This window comes from Rana temporaria, chromosome 9 (assembly GCF_905171775.1).
Source record: "Rana temporaria chromosome 9, aRanTem1.1, whole genome shotgun sequence".
NCBI lineage: Eukaryota > Metazoa > Chordata > Amphibia > Anura > Ranidae > Rana > Rana temporaria.
The window spans coordinates 180,860,950-180,875,194 of record NC_053497.1 but is presented as its reverse complement, the minus strand read 5'-3'; the positions used below and the strand labels follow the sequence as shown (position 1 = coordinate 180,875,194).

Below are 14,245 nucleotides of genomic sequence, written 5' to 3'. Positions count from 1 at the left end.
GGCGAGCGGGAGGAGTGACAGATCTCAGCGCTGGCTCCCGCGACGGGGGTCGTGGAGGGTGAATATCGCTAATGCCGCCCTGGCTTTTTACACAATATCGCGGTCACCTTCTGTAGCAATAAACACGGGTAAGCTAAATGTAAATTTAAAAATTCCAGGAGCTTTATAACGAGAACCTAAAAATTAGAAGAGGAACTACTTTTTTCTACCAAATGCCGACCCAAACCCGACTATCGGAGAAACTCCCAGGCATGAAAATTTAGGAAAAATACTTTTCCCACTACCCTCTCTTCCCTTCAATAGGCTTATCAATGGCCACTAAGAGCATCTAAATGAATCTTCTATTGGGAGTTCACTCATAAAATCCTGAACGGATGGAGCTATATATACAAAGACGTAACACAGAGAGGCGAGTACAGTATTCACAAAGCACTTTCTCCCAACGTTGCGCCGGCGTAACGTAATTTGGTAGGCGTAAGCCGGCCTAATTCAAAGTTGGTGGAAGTGGGCGTGATCCATTTAAATGAAGCGTGACCCCCATGCAAATGATGGGCCGAACGAACGGCGCATGCGCAGTCCCGTGGACTTATGCCAGTGCGCATGCTCGGAATCACGTCGAATATACTCCCTAAGATACCACGGCTCACTGCCTGCGACGTGAACGTAACCTACGCCCAGCCCTATTCACGTACTACTATGTAAATGTCGTAAAATACGACGGCTGTTCCCTGGTCCATATTTTTGCATGAGTTGCGCCTCATAGATGGGGAATAACTATACGCCGGACGTAAGCCTTACGCAAACCGCGTATATTATGCGCCGGGCACAACTTCGTACGTGAATCGACGTATCTCCCACATTTGCATATTTGCAATGAGGCGCCCAGCGCAAATATGCGCCCAAGATACGCCGGCGTAGGAAAGTTACGTCGGTCTCAGGAAGCCTATTTTCAGGCGTATCTAGTCCTATGGGCACGGCGCATAGATACGACGGCGCGCATTTACACTTACACGGCGTATCTCGGGATATATCGGCGTAAGTGCTATGTGAATCCGGGCCATAGTATATAGATATATCTATATATACACATATTTTTCTGGGTTATACCTTATATATATTTTTTAAATTCATACACACACACACACACACACATACATACATACATACATACATACATACATACATACATACATACATACATACATACATACATACATACATACATACATACATACATACATACATATATATATATATATATATATATATATATATACCCAGATTCACGTAGAGCGGCGTATCTTTGAGCGGGCGTAGCGCATCTCATATGCGCTACGCCGACGTAACAGAGAGGCAAGAACAGTAATCACAAAGCAAAATTAATTTACAAAGCAAAGTAAAAATGCGCCGGGCGGACGTACTTTCTGAATCGGCGTATCTACCTAATTTGCATATTCCTCGCGTAAATCTACGGAAGCGCCACCTAGCGGCCAGCGTAAATATGCAGCCTGAGATACGACGGTGTAAGAGACTTACGCCGGTCGGATCTTTGGGAAATCTATGCGTAACCGATTCTACGAATCAGGCGCATAGATACGACGGCCGGACTCAGAGATACGAAATACGCTGTCGTAACTCGTATCTGAATCCGGGCCTATCTATATCTATATCTATCTCTATATCTATCTCTATATCTATCTATATTTATATCTATCTATGTATGAATTTAAAAAAAAAAAAAAAATATATATATATATATATATATATATATATATATATATATATATATATATATATATATATATATATATATATATATATATATATATATATATATATATATATATATATATATATATATATATATATATATATATATATATATATATATATATCTCCGTCTCTCTCTCTCTCTGTATATATATATATATATATATATATATATATATATATATATATTTTTTTTTTTTTATTTCCTTGTACAAATTAAAAAAAAAAAAAAAAATATTCAGGTTTTTAAAATAGGACATGCATGAGAAACCAGGCGGAGAAATGTCCCTATACACAACAGACCTTCTATCTAATAGGGCCATTAAAGGACAATGCAGTCAGGACAAATGATAATTGCATAAAAAAAGATTGCAACTCTGCCACAGAGGTTAACACGATGTAAAAGCAATTCAAGTCGTAGCGTCTTAATGATATTGAATATATTGTATCAACATCTTTTTCTATAGTAGCTTTTTGTGTTTTAAGAGATTTAGACTGGGGTACGCCCCGCCTAGGGGTTAAATACGGCGACTTCGTCCTATTAAACACTCTAAAATATTTTATTCATGGTTGAATAAATGCTTATAGCGTAAGCTGTGTAATTACATAAGTAACCACGCCGATTCTTATGTCAGATCAGAAAACCTTGAAGGTATTTTGTAAAGGACACCGTTTAAAGAAATGTAAAGATTCGCAAAAGGATGTTAATCTTGCATTTATTTTTTAAACTCATAGGGCCAGATTCTCGTAGATCGGCGTAACTTTGTGCGGGCGTAGCGTATCCTATTTACGTTACGCCTCCGCAACTTAGACGGGCAAGTGCTGTATTCTCAAAGCACTTGCTCCGTAAGTTGCGGCGGCGTAGCGTAAATAGGCCGGCGTAAGCCCGCCTAATTCAAATTTGGAACAGGGGGGCGTGTTTTATGTAAATGTTCTGTGACCCGACGTGATTGACGTTTTTCACGAACGGCGCATGCGCCGTCCGTGGAAATCTCCCAGTGTGCATTGCTCCTAATACGCCGCAAGGACGTATTGGTTTTGATGTGAACGTAAATGACGTCCAGCCCCATTCATGGACGACTTACGCAAACGACGTACAATTTTCAAATTTCGACGCGGGTAACGACGGCCATACTTAACATTGGTACGCCGCACTTACGCCACCATATAGCAGGGGCAACTTTACGCCGGGAAAAGCCTAACGTAAAGGGCGTATCTGTACTGCGTCGCCGGGCGTACGTTCGTGAATTCGCGTATCTAGCTGATTTACATATTTCGACGTGTAAATCAGCGTACACGCCCCTAGCGGCCAGCGTAAATATGCAGTTACGATCCGACGGCGTAAGAGACTTATGCCGGTCGGATCTAATAGAAATCTATGCGTAACTGATTCTATGAATCAGGCGCATAGATACGACTGCTCAGACTCAGAGATACAACGGCGTATCTCCTCTGAGAATCTGGCCCATATTCTAATAAATCTGCCATTGCAAATCCTATAACAGTATATAAAAACACACACGCATAACTAGAGTAGGTACATCACTGGAAATACATTTTATCCATTTATAGTATAAGCATAACCCACAGAGAATGTATTACTACAACAAAGTACAAAAATAAAATAAAATAAATAAATGCAATTTAAAATGTTTTAAATAATACTGCAGTGGTTGATTCGCAAGGTATTACAATATTTCATAAATAAATACACAAATAAATAATATTTAAAAAATATATTAAAATATAATGTTTCAGTTATTGCTAGACAAGGCCTCAAAAAATAAATGAAAAAATGATTAAAAAATAAATTCAATATTAAAAAAAAAAAATACTTCAGTGGTAGCTCAGCAAGGTGTCAATAATAATAATAAAATATATATATATATATATATATATATATATATATATATATATATATATATATATATATATATATATATATATATATATATATATACATATATACACACACATATATTTATTTTTATCCTTTGCAGAACAAAGCATAATCAACCGCAGAGTGTAGTACTACAACAATGTAAAGTATGGTAAATAATAAAATTAATTAAATAAATAATATTTAAAAAATATATTAAGATATAATGTTGCAGTTATTGCTAGACAAGGCCTCAAAAATAAATGAAAAAAATGATTAAAAAATAAATGCAATATTAAAAAAAATAAAAAATACTTCAGTGGTAGCTCAGCAAGGTGTCAAGAATAATAATAATAATAATAAATATATATATATATATATATATATATATATATATATATATATATATATATATATATATATATATATATATATATATATATATATATATATATATATATATATATATATAGTATATATTATATACATATATTTATTTGTATCCTTTGCAGAACAAAGCATAATCAACCACAGAGTGTAGTACTACAACAATGTAAAGTATGGTATTACAAAATAACATGCTGCAGTGTTTGCTCAACACAGCCTCAAAAATAAGTTAAAATTTTAATAAATAACCAAACAAACAAATAAACCTTAAAAAAATGCAGTGGTTGCTCAACAGGGTGTTATTAAATAAAAAAATAAAAATAAATAAAAATAAGTAAAAATTGTAATAAATAACCAAACAAACAAATAAATAAACCTTTAAAAAAATGCAGTGGTTGCTCAACAGGGTGTCCTTAAAAAATAAAATAAAAATTTAAATAACTGGAAATACATTTTGTCCTTTATATAGCAAAGCATTATAAACCACAAGGTGTAGTACTACAACAAAGTGAAGTATGGTATTACAAAATAACATGCTGCAGTGTTTAACGAAATGACATAAAAAATAACCAAACAAATAAATTAACCTTTAAAAAATAAAAAATAAATGTTGCAGTGGTTGCTCAGCGAGGTGTCAATAAATAAATGAATAAATAAGTAAATAAATAAATAAATATATAAAAAAAAAAGAATAAATTCAAATAGTTGGAAAAACATTTTGCCCTTTATATAACAAAGCATTATAAACCACAAGGTGTAGTACTGCAACAAAGTGAAGTATGGTATTACAAAATAACAGGCTGCAGTGTTTGACTAAACAACATAAAAAAATAAGTAATTTTTTTTATAAATAACCAAACAAATAAATTAACCTTTAAAAAATAAAAAAATAAAATGTTGCAGTGGTTGCTCAGCGAGGTGTCAATAAATAAATAAATAAATATTAAAAAAGAATAAAATATAAAACAAACCATTATAAACCAGAGTGCTACACTAAAGTGAAGTACAACATCAGCCTCAAAAATAAGTAAACATTTTAATAAATAACCAAACAAATAAATTAACCTTTTAAAAAATAAAAAAATAAATGTTGCAGTGGTTGCTCAGCGAGGTGTCAATAAATAAATGAATAAATAAGTAAATCAATAAATATAAAAAAATAATAAAAATTCAAATAAAAAATGTTTGCCCTTTATAAAACAAACCATTATAAACCACAAAGTGTAGTGCTACATTAAAGTGAAGTATGGTATTACAAAATAACAGGCTGCAGTGTTTGCACGACACAGCCTCAAAAATAAGTAACAATTGTAATAAATAACCAAACAAATAAATTAACCTTTAAAAAATAAAAATTAATGTTGCAGTGATTGCTCAGCGAGGTGTCAATAAATACATGAATAAATAAGTAAATAAATAAATATTAAAAAATAATAAATTCAAATAATTGGAAAAACATTTTGCCCTTTATATAACAAAGCATTATAAACCACAAGGTGTAGTACTACAACAAAGTGAAGTATGGCATTACAAAATAACATGCTGCAGAGTTTGACTAAACAACATAAAAAATAAGTAAAAATTGTAATAAACAACCAAACAAATAAATGAACCTTTATAAAAAAATTTAAATAAATGTTGTAGTGGTTGCTCAGCGAGTTGTCAATAAATAAATGAATAAATAAGCAAATATATAAATATTAAAAAATAATAAATTCAAATAAAAAATGTTGCCCTTTATAAAAGAAACCATTATAAACCACAGAGTGTAGTGCTACACTAAAGTGAAGTGTGGCATTACAAAATAACAGGCTGCAGTGTTTGACTAAACAACATAAAAAATAAGTAAAAACTTTAATAAATAACCAAACAAATAAATTAACCTTTAAAAAATAAAAATAAATGTTGCAGTGGTTGCTCAGCGAGGTCTCAATAAATAAATAAATATTAAAAAAGAATAAAATATAAAACAAACCATTATAAACCACAGTGCTACACTAAAGTGAAGTATGGTATTACAAAATAACAGGCTGCAGTGTTTGCACGACACAGCCTCAAAAATAAGTAAACCTTTTAATAAATAACCAAACAAGTAAATTAACCTTTAAAAAATAAAAAAATAAATGTTGCAGTGGTTGCTCAGCGAGGTGTCAATAAATAAATAAGTAAATAAATAAATAAATAAATAAATAAATATTAAAAAAATAATAAATTCAAATAATTGGAAAAACATTTTTCCCTTTATATAACAAACCATTATAAACCACAGAGTGTATTACTACGCTAAATTGAAGTATGACATCTCTAAATGAATAAACAATAATATAGTATGGCATTAATAAAGCAATACATTTTTTTAATGCTGCAGTGGTTGCTCAACAAGTTGTCAAAAAATTTATACAAAAAAAAATAAAAAAAATAAAATATATAATTGGGGAAAAAAAAATGTTATCCTTTTACAGACCAAAGCATCAGCAATATAATATATATATAAATACTGCAGTGATCGCCAGGCAAGGCGACAACGACACAATAAACCTTTGTGTATCTCTGATAAATCTGCACATCTAAATCTGGCGGCTCTGATAAATCTCCCATGCAGGAGGGAATTGAAGCTCGTTGGCTTCCCATGTGAACTTTGCACTCATTTTTCTGCCTATTCTCTGTGAAAAGACCTTGAAATACAGCAGAGTCCAGGGAAAGGCTTTGCCATTCAATTACCATTAAGAAGCACTTATCAGATCCTGCAAATAGTTTATTGCTTAGCACCTCGCCTAGTTCACTCAGCCTGCAGCCTTACAATAGAAAACAGTTCTATTGTTTCTCCAAACTCCACAAAAGCCCATTCGCAACGAGACGGCGGAGAGCTGCACTGCCACCTGCAGGAAAGAGCGGCTCAAGGAACGCAGCCAACGCTAAAAAGTTCCTCAGCCAAGATTCAACCGGTTTTCATCCGAGAAGCAATGAACCAAAAAAAAAAATACTCTTAGGCCTCGTATACACGTACGAGAAACTCGACGGGCAAAACACATTGTTTTGCTCGTCGAGTTCCTTGTGAAGCCGCCGAGGATCTCGGCGAGCCGAAATTTCCCCTTGAACAACGAGGAAATAGAGAACATGTTCTCCATTTGGCCCGACGAAATCCTCGGCGGCTTCCTCGGCCAAAAGTGTACACACGGCCGGGTTTCTCAGCAGAATACGGCTCCGATCGAGTTTCTGGCTGAATTCTGCCGAGAAACTCGGTCGTGTGTATGGGGCCTTATGTTTGCTCGCCTAGGTCAAGAAACATTTCTCTTTTTTTTTCCAAGCATCAATGCTTTTTTAACTCATAAGCACACGGTCGGAAATTCCCGACAAGAAAAAGTCAGACGGGAGCTTTTGGTCGGGAATTTCCAACCGTGTGTAGGCTCCGTCCTGTCGGGAATTCCGCCAGAATTCGATGGAGAGCAGGTTCTCAATTTTCCCATGGCGGCTTGCTAGGAAGGTCCGCCACAACAAAGAATGGAAAAAGTCCCCCCTGACCAAACTCTCTCCTTTTCTGTCCAAAGAATGGAAATATTCCAATGGGAAGGCCATTGACTGAGGGGACTTTCATAAAATTGATTGCTTTAGTGCTACGGGGATAGGTTGATCTTCCCAAACTTGTACCAAATAGAATAAAACGCAATCTTACGCATGGTTAGACAGCCAAAAACGCCATATAAAAAGGTATTTCAAAGACCACTCAAAACGGATATTTCAGTTTTGGTTGGGTACCAGCGTGTTGAATCACCAGCTGAATGATTGAGCTATTTTGATACTCAAGAGTTTGTTTCTCCGCCCACTCCCACAAGGTGACAACAACGGTGTCACCATTACTCGTTGACGATACCGTTTGGCTAAACATAGGAATTTAGGTAGAACTGGAAGACCTTGTGTGGAAATGTCTCTACTCAATGAGTTTTTAGAGGCCAGCAAGTGATTCAGTTGGCCCGGCAAACCTCACAGAAACCGAAATATACGTTTTGAGTAGGGTTGATGCTTAAAGAAACTGAAACAAAACAATGAATCTTTAAATGCGAGAATTAAGACAATAATGCGTTTTAGTTTACCTGTCGTGTGTGGATTGGACCGGGAGCTTTAAAGCCTCCTTGACAGCTGCATTCTGAGACACTGTACGGATCCGAGCTGCTTGAGGAACACTTAGACAACGAGTCACAACCCACCACAAATGTGTTGTCAAGAGGCAGCTCCTGGATGACGTGGTGTTTTTTTGGCGGAACCGGCGTCTCGGGCTTGATCTGGAAGGTAGGCTGCGGAGAAGCAGACTTGTAGTGCTTGGCCAAATCTGGGCTGTCTGGCTTGAAGGTCGTCGGAGTGGTGCCCCAATTGTACTTTCCCATAGTCTGTTCTTCTAACTCCACCGGGATGTCCAAGGTGCCGTTGATGTGCTCGTGGGCAGGATCCTCCGTCTTAGTCTCTTCGATGGTAACAAAATTAAGGAGGAGGTTTTTTGGGGAGCGCTTCTTCTTCTTTTTCTTCTTCTTGATCTGGCGGTTTTCTTGGTTTGGGGAGACCCATTCGCCGGTCTGCTTGTTTTTCTGGACCACTTTGTGCCTTGGGGTTTGGCGGCAACGGACCAAAGCGGTGACAAAAATGACCAGGATCACCGTCATCGTGCCTGCAATGATGGCAATGATGATTTTGACGTAGTCGTTGGTTTGTGGCGTTATATCTCCTTCCCCGATATTCTGCCCTACCGGCGTTTCCATGTGTCTCCGCACAAGCTCTTGAATGTAAGATCCATTGGTAACGGTTTCATTGACAAATAAGTGCACCAGAGCTATGGCATGAAAGGGCTCCGGTTTTCCGGAATCGTTGACTTTAATAACAAGCCGATGTAGACCATGGTCCATAGCCAGGATTTTCTCTTTCAAGCTGATGTTGCCACTCCTTTCGTCGATTGTAAACAAACCCCTTGGGTTCCCACCAACTATACTGTAGCGTAGATCAGCATTCACCCCTGTGTCATTATCAACAGCAAAAACCCGAGTAACAACAGATCCAGGGTTGGCCGATGAGGGCACTAGCTCATATGAATAGTTGGTGGATGGCACAACAAACACAGGCTTATTATCGTTGACGTCTTCAACAAAGATGGTCACTTTCACCGTTGAAGATTTTTGGGGAGTGCCCCGGTCAACTGCTTTTACTTGAAAAGTATATGAACCCTGTTGTTCCCTGTCGAAGGTGATGTTTGGTTTGATGACGCCCGTGTGGGGGTCGATTATAAAATTATCCCTGGCGTTGACAAGCGACAGACTAAACTCAGCATTCTCCCCGACATCTTCATCCGTTACCGTGATAAGACCAACGGTTCCATAATTGGGCAGATTCTCCGGAACGTAGAAGTTGTACTCGTTATGGGTGAAGGAGGGGCTGTTATCGTTTTGGTCGAGCACGGATAAGGTCACTGTGGTATTGGTCTGCAAGGACGGTACTCCATTGTCCTTTGCAATAACGGTAAATGAGTATCGGTCTTGTTTTTCTCTATCCAGCTTCCTGACCGCTGTAAGAATCCCCGTCCTCCTGTCAAGGTTGAATATAGACGGAGCATTGGGAGCCAACATGTAGCTAAGTTCTGCGTTGCGACCGCTATCTGCGTCGGTGGCGCTTATCTTGGTGAGTTCGGTTCCGGGAGGGTTGTTTTCGATGAAGGACAGCCCGATCACCGGAAGCGTGAAAACTGGAGGATTGTCATTTTCATCCTTTATCTTAATAAGAAGCATGGCCGACTGGTTTAATGGTGGTTTCCCGGAATCGGAGGCAACGATCTTGATGGCGTATTCCCTTGTCGCCTCGAAATCCAGAGGGGCTGCGGTCTCCAGCAAGAACTGATTGTCAAAAACCGGTTTTAACCTGAATGGGACATCGTGGTCTGTGAAGCAGGTCACCTTGCCGTTGAGATCGGCATCCTTGTCTGTAACGGTAATCAAGGCTATTTTTGTATTAATCGGGGCCCTCTCCGATATTTGTACGGTGCCATTCACGGGATTTATTATATACCTTGTATCAATTGATGGGATGTTGTCATTGATGTCTGTGATGTTTATGGTGACAGTGGCCCTCGATGGGGTTGAACTGCCATCGCTGGCCAAAACGGTCAGCTTGTGATAGTGAGCTTCCTCACGGTCCAGCGGCTCTTTCACCGTTATTAATCCAGTGTTGTTATCGATGGCGAAATGCCGCCTGGCAAGATTGGATATCTGGTTGCCGAAATAAAAGTGGATTTTGGCGTTGGAGCCCAAGTCGGCGTCCGTCGCATGAAGTTGGCTCACGGAGGTCCCCACGGGGGCGTCCTCTGGAATGTTCACCTCTATGTCCTTGTCCTTAAACACGGGCCGGTTGTCATTGACATCGGTGACTGTCACTTGTAGGATGGCAGTGCTCGATCTGGGGGGGTTACCCCCGTCTTCCACTTTGATCTTCATGACGTAAGTGTCCCTTTGCTCCCTGTCCAAACTCTGCTGGACGATAAGCTGTGGCCACTTGTCACCTTCGGGAGTTTCGATGACATCAAGTCCAAACACGTTCTGCCCCTAGAAAAAAAGAAAAGAAGGTGGGATTTACTATTTTGCTCAAGATTCGCCCAATCAAAACACCAAAAATAACATTTTTAGAAATCAGTGTCCATTTCCATAAAGGTTTTTCAAAAACGTTACTATAGTCTTTCATGGCAGAGATGTTTTTGACCCAGACTGAGAAGACAAATATACCTGTGTGGAGAGGGAAGGAATGATAATGTGTTTGTAAACCTCAAGAACAAACATGGTTGCACAAGTTTTATTTATTAATTAATTTATTTATTGTATATGTTTTATTATTTATTTTGTATGTTTTATTACTTATTTATTTTGTATGTTTTATTATTTATTTACGTATTTATTTATCTATTTACTTATGTACTCATTTATGTATTGTGTGTTTTTTTATTATTTATGCACTTATTTATTTATGATTATTATTATTTGTTATTATTTATGTACACTATATTACCAAACTCTGTAGGGTTCAATATTGAGTTGGCCCCGCCCTTTGTAATATATATATATATATATAGAAGGTGGGCCAACTCAATATTGAACCCTACGGACTAATGCCCTGTACACACGATCGGATATCTGATGGAATCTTAACCGATGGATTTTTTTCGTCGGATATCCGATGAAGCTGACTTTCATCAGTCTTGGTTAAAAATCCGATAGCATCAGAATGCGGTGACATAAAACACAACGACGTGCTGAGAAAAATTAAGTTCAATGCTTCCGAGCATGCGTCGACTTGATTCGGAGCATGCATAGATTTTTGACCAATGTATTTCCCCACAGACGATCGTTTTTTTCTATTAGGTTTTTATCGGTCCATCGGTCCGTTTTCATCAGACGAACCGATCGCGTGTACAGGGCATAAGACGGGATGCAATTAAAGTTCATGGGGCAGATTCACATACATTTAGATAGGCGCAGCGTATCAGAGATACGCTACGCCGCTTTAACTTACTTTTTCATTCTTTGAATCCACAAAGAATTTGCGCCATAAGTTACGGCGGCGTAGTGTATCTCTTGGCGCGTAATTCAAATTGGCGGGTAGGGGGCGTGATTCATTTAAATGAAGCGTGTCTCCGCCCCGAATGAACTGCGCATGCTCCGTTTAGAAATTTCCCGCCGTGCATTGCGCGAAATGACGTAATTTTTTTTAACTTGGACGAGAATTACGTCCATCCCTATTCACGGACGACTTACGCAAAAAAAAAATTCAAATTTTGACGCCGGAACGACGATCATACTTAACATGGCAAGTCTATCTATACGCCGCAAAATAGCAGCCTTAACTATACGCCGGAAAAAGACGACTAGAGACGACGTAAAAGAATGCGACGGCCGCGCGTACGTTCGTGGATCGTCGGAAAAAGCTAATTTGCATACCCGACGCAGAAAACGACGCAAACTCCACCCAGCGGACGCCGAAGTATTGCATCTACGATTCCGAAGGCGTACGAAGCCGTACGCCTGTCGGATCGAACCCAGATGCCGTCGTATCTTGGTTTGAGGATTCAAACTAAAGATACGACGTGGCAAATTTGAAAGTACGCCGGAGTATCAGTAGATACGCCGGCGTACTCGCTATGAGGATCTGGCCCCATGTATGTGTAAGCGTATTACCAATACTTAATTATATGTATGAATTTATTTATTTATTTATGTTGCATTTTTTTTTTTTTTTTTTTTATCATTTATGTGTGTAATCCTTTATTGCATAAAACAATGTATGTAATGAAAATGTAAAATCTTTATAAAAAAAAAAGAATGTTAATGAGAAGGGAAGGCAAGATTTAAGCAGATTGAACTTCAACTTTACGGGTCGAAAAATAAAGTCTAGGGACGAACAAATTGTGCCAAAATGAAGAAACTTTGGAAGATGCGGAATACGGGGTCACGGCTCCTCGCTGTCACATACACACTCCCAAGCCAAGCGCGGCACAGAAAACCCATCAGAGTATTAAATCCCATCCTTGGCATTAAAAGAGCAAGAAGCAAAGTTGCCTCCAGAAGTCGGGCGAATCGGCCTAATCACATTACCCGTTTCCTCAAAGCAGGTTAGGCTAATAAATTAAATGCACTTTTGGAGATGTTAATCTCATTTCCAGACCCAGATGGGCTTCCGACTGCTACTAAGCAAGGAAATAGATTAACAGAAAATATATTAAAAAGTGATTAAATGATGAAACGTCTAACGAGCCGCCCGCTGAAGGCCGCGGCGAAGGGCTCCGTTCTCTTCCAAAAAAAAAAATAATGTCTTGCAACAAAATAACGAACTGATTTTTTAAGAAAAAATGCGAAAATTACTAAAACGATCGTCTTAGGATCGATTATTGAGAACAACTAAAATAGCTTGATGGATTTGTTTTGCTAACAACAGGCTGATCGGTAAGCTGCTCCAGGACGGGGGTTGCATGCTGCCTGTTTATTTTGAGATGACCTCTTTTTTTTTTTTTTCAGAGCAAACTTAATCATTGTTCAGAAAAAGCCAATACAAATGCTTCTTATTTTTTATTTATTTTTGCATATTCCTTACCAACCCCCGATATTTTAGGTGCTCTCGATGAAGCACTTCAGCCCCAGGAACCATTTGGGTGTCCCCTTTTTGCGGTTCTGCGCTGCGTCGCTTCAACTGGCGATTGCGCGGTCGTGCGACGTGGCTCCCAAACAAAATTGACGTCCTTTTGTCCCCCACAAATAGAGATTTCTTTTGGTGGTATTTGATCACCTCTGCGGTTTTTATTTTTTGCGCTATAAACAAAAATAGAGCGCCAATTTTGAAAAAAAGCTATAATTTTTTATAATTTGTATTATAGTTTTTCCCCCACAAATAGAGATTTCTTTTGGTGGTATTTGATCACCTCTGCGGTTTTTATTTTTTTGCGCTATAAACAAAAATAGAGCGCCAATTTTGAAAAAAAGCTATATTTTTTTATAATTTTTTATAATTTTTATTATAGTTTTTCCCCCACAAATAGAGATTTCTTTTGGTGGTATTTGATCACCTCTGTGGTTTTTATTTTTTGCGCTATAAACAAAAATAGAGCGCCAATTTTGAAAAAAAGCTATATTATTTTAATTTTTTTTATATTTTTTTAATAATTTTTATTATATTTTTTTCCCCTACAAATAGAGATTTCTTTTGGTGGTATTTGATCAACAAACATTGCACACTTGTAGAGGAAGAGTGGGGCTACATGTGTGCCAAGTTTGGGGTTCAGATGACCTACGACCAGCCGGTACCGGGTCCCAAAATATCACCAGAGAAATTACCATTTAACATGGGAGTCTATGGAAGGGGTGCCCTGCTTTGAAAAAGTCAGTGCTCCCCAGCCGTAGGTCCCCTAGACAACAAACTTTACACGTTAGTAAGGGAGAAATTGGGCTATATGAGTGCCACGTTTGGGGTCCAGGGGACCTACGACCGGCTGGTACCTGGTCCCCAAAATTACCAGAGAAATTACAGTTTAACATGGGAGTCTATGGAAAGGGGTGCCCAGGTTTGAAAAATTGGTGCTCCCTGGCCGTAGGTTTCTCGGACAACGAACATTGCACACTTGTAGAGGAAGAGTGGGGCTACATGTGTGCCAGTTTGGGGTCCAGGGGACCTATGGCCGGCCGGTACCGGGTC

General features: G+C 38.1%; 1 protein-coding gene across 3 annotated transcripts in view; it reads right to left on the bottom strand.

The window, feature by feature from the left end:
• LOC120914367 (protocadherin-11 X-linked-like) overlaps nt 1–14,245 on the bottom strand; it is a 1,131,869-nt gene that overhangs the window by 904,415 nt on the left and 213,209 nt on the right. For all 3 annotated transcript variants that reach the window (XM_040325048.1, XM_040325050.1, XM_040325049.1), the window contains exon 3: nt 8,128–10,614. In XM_040325048.1, coding sequence (XP_040180982.1) covers nt 8,128–10,614 — 2,487 coding nt within the window. The remainder of the gene's footprint in view (nt 1–8,127; nt 10,615–14,245) is intronic.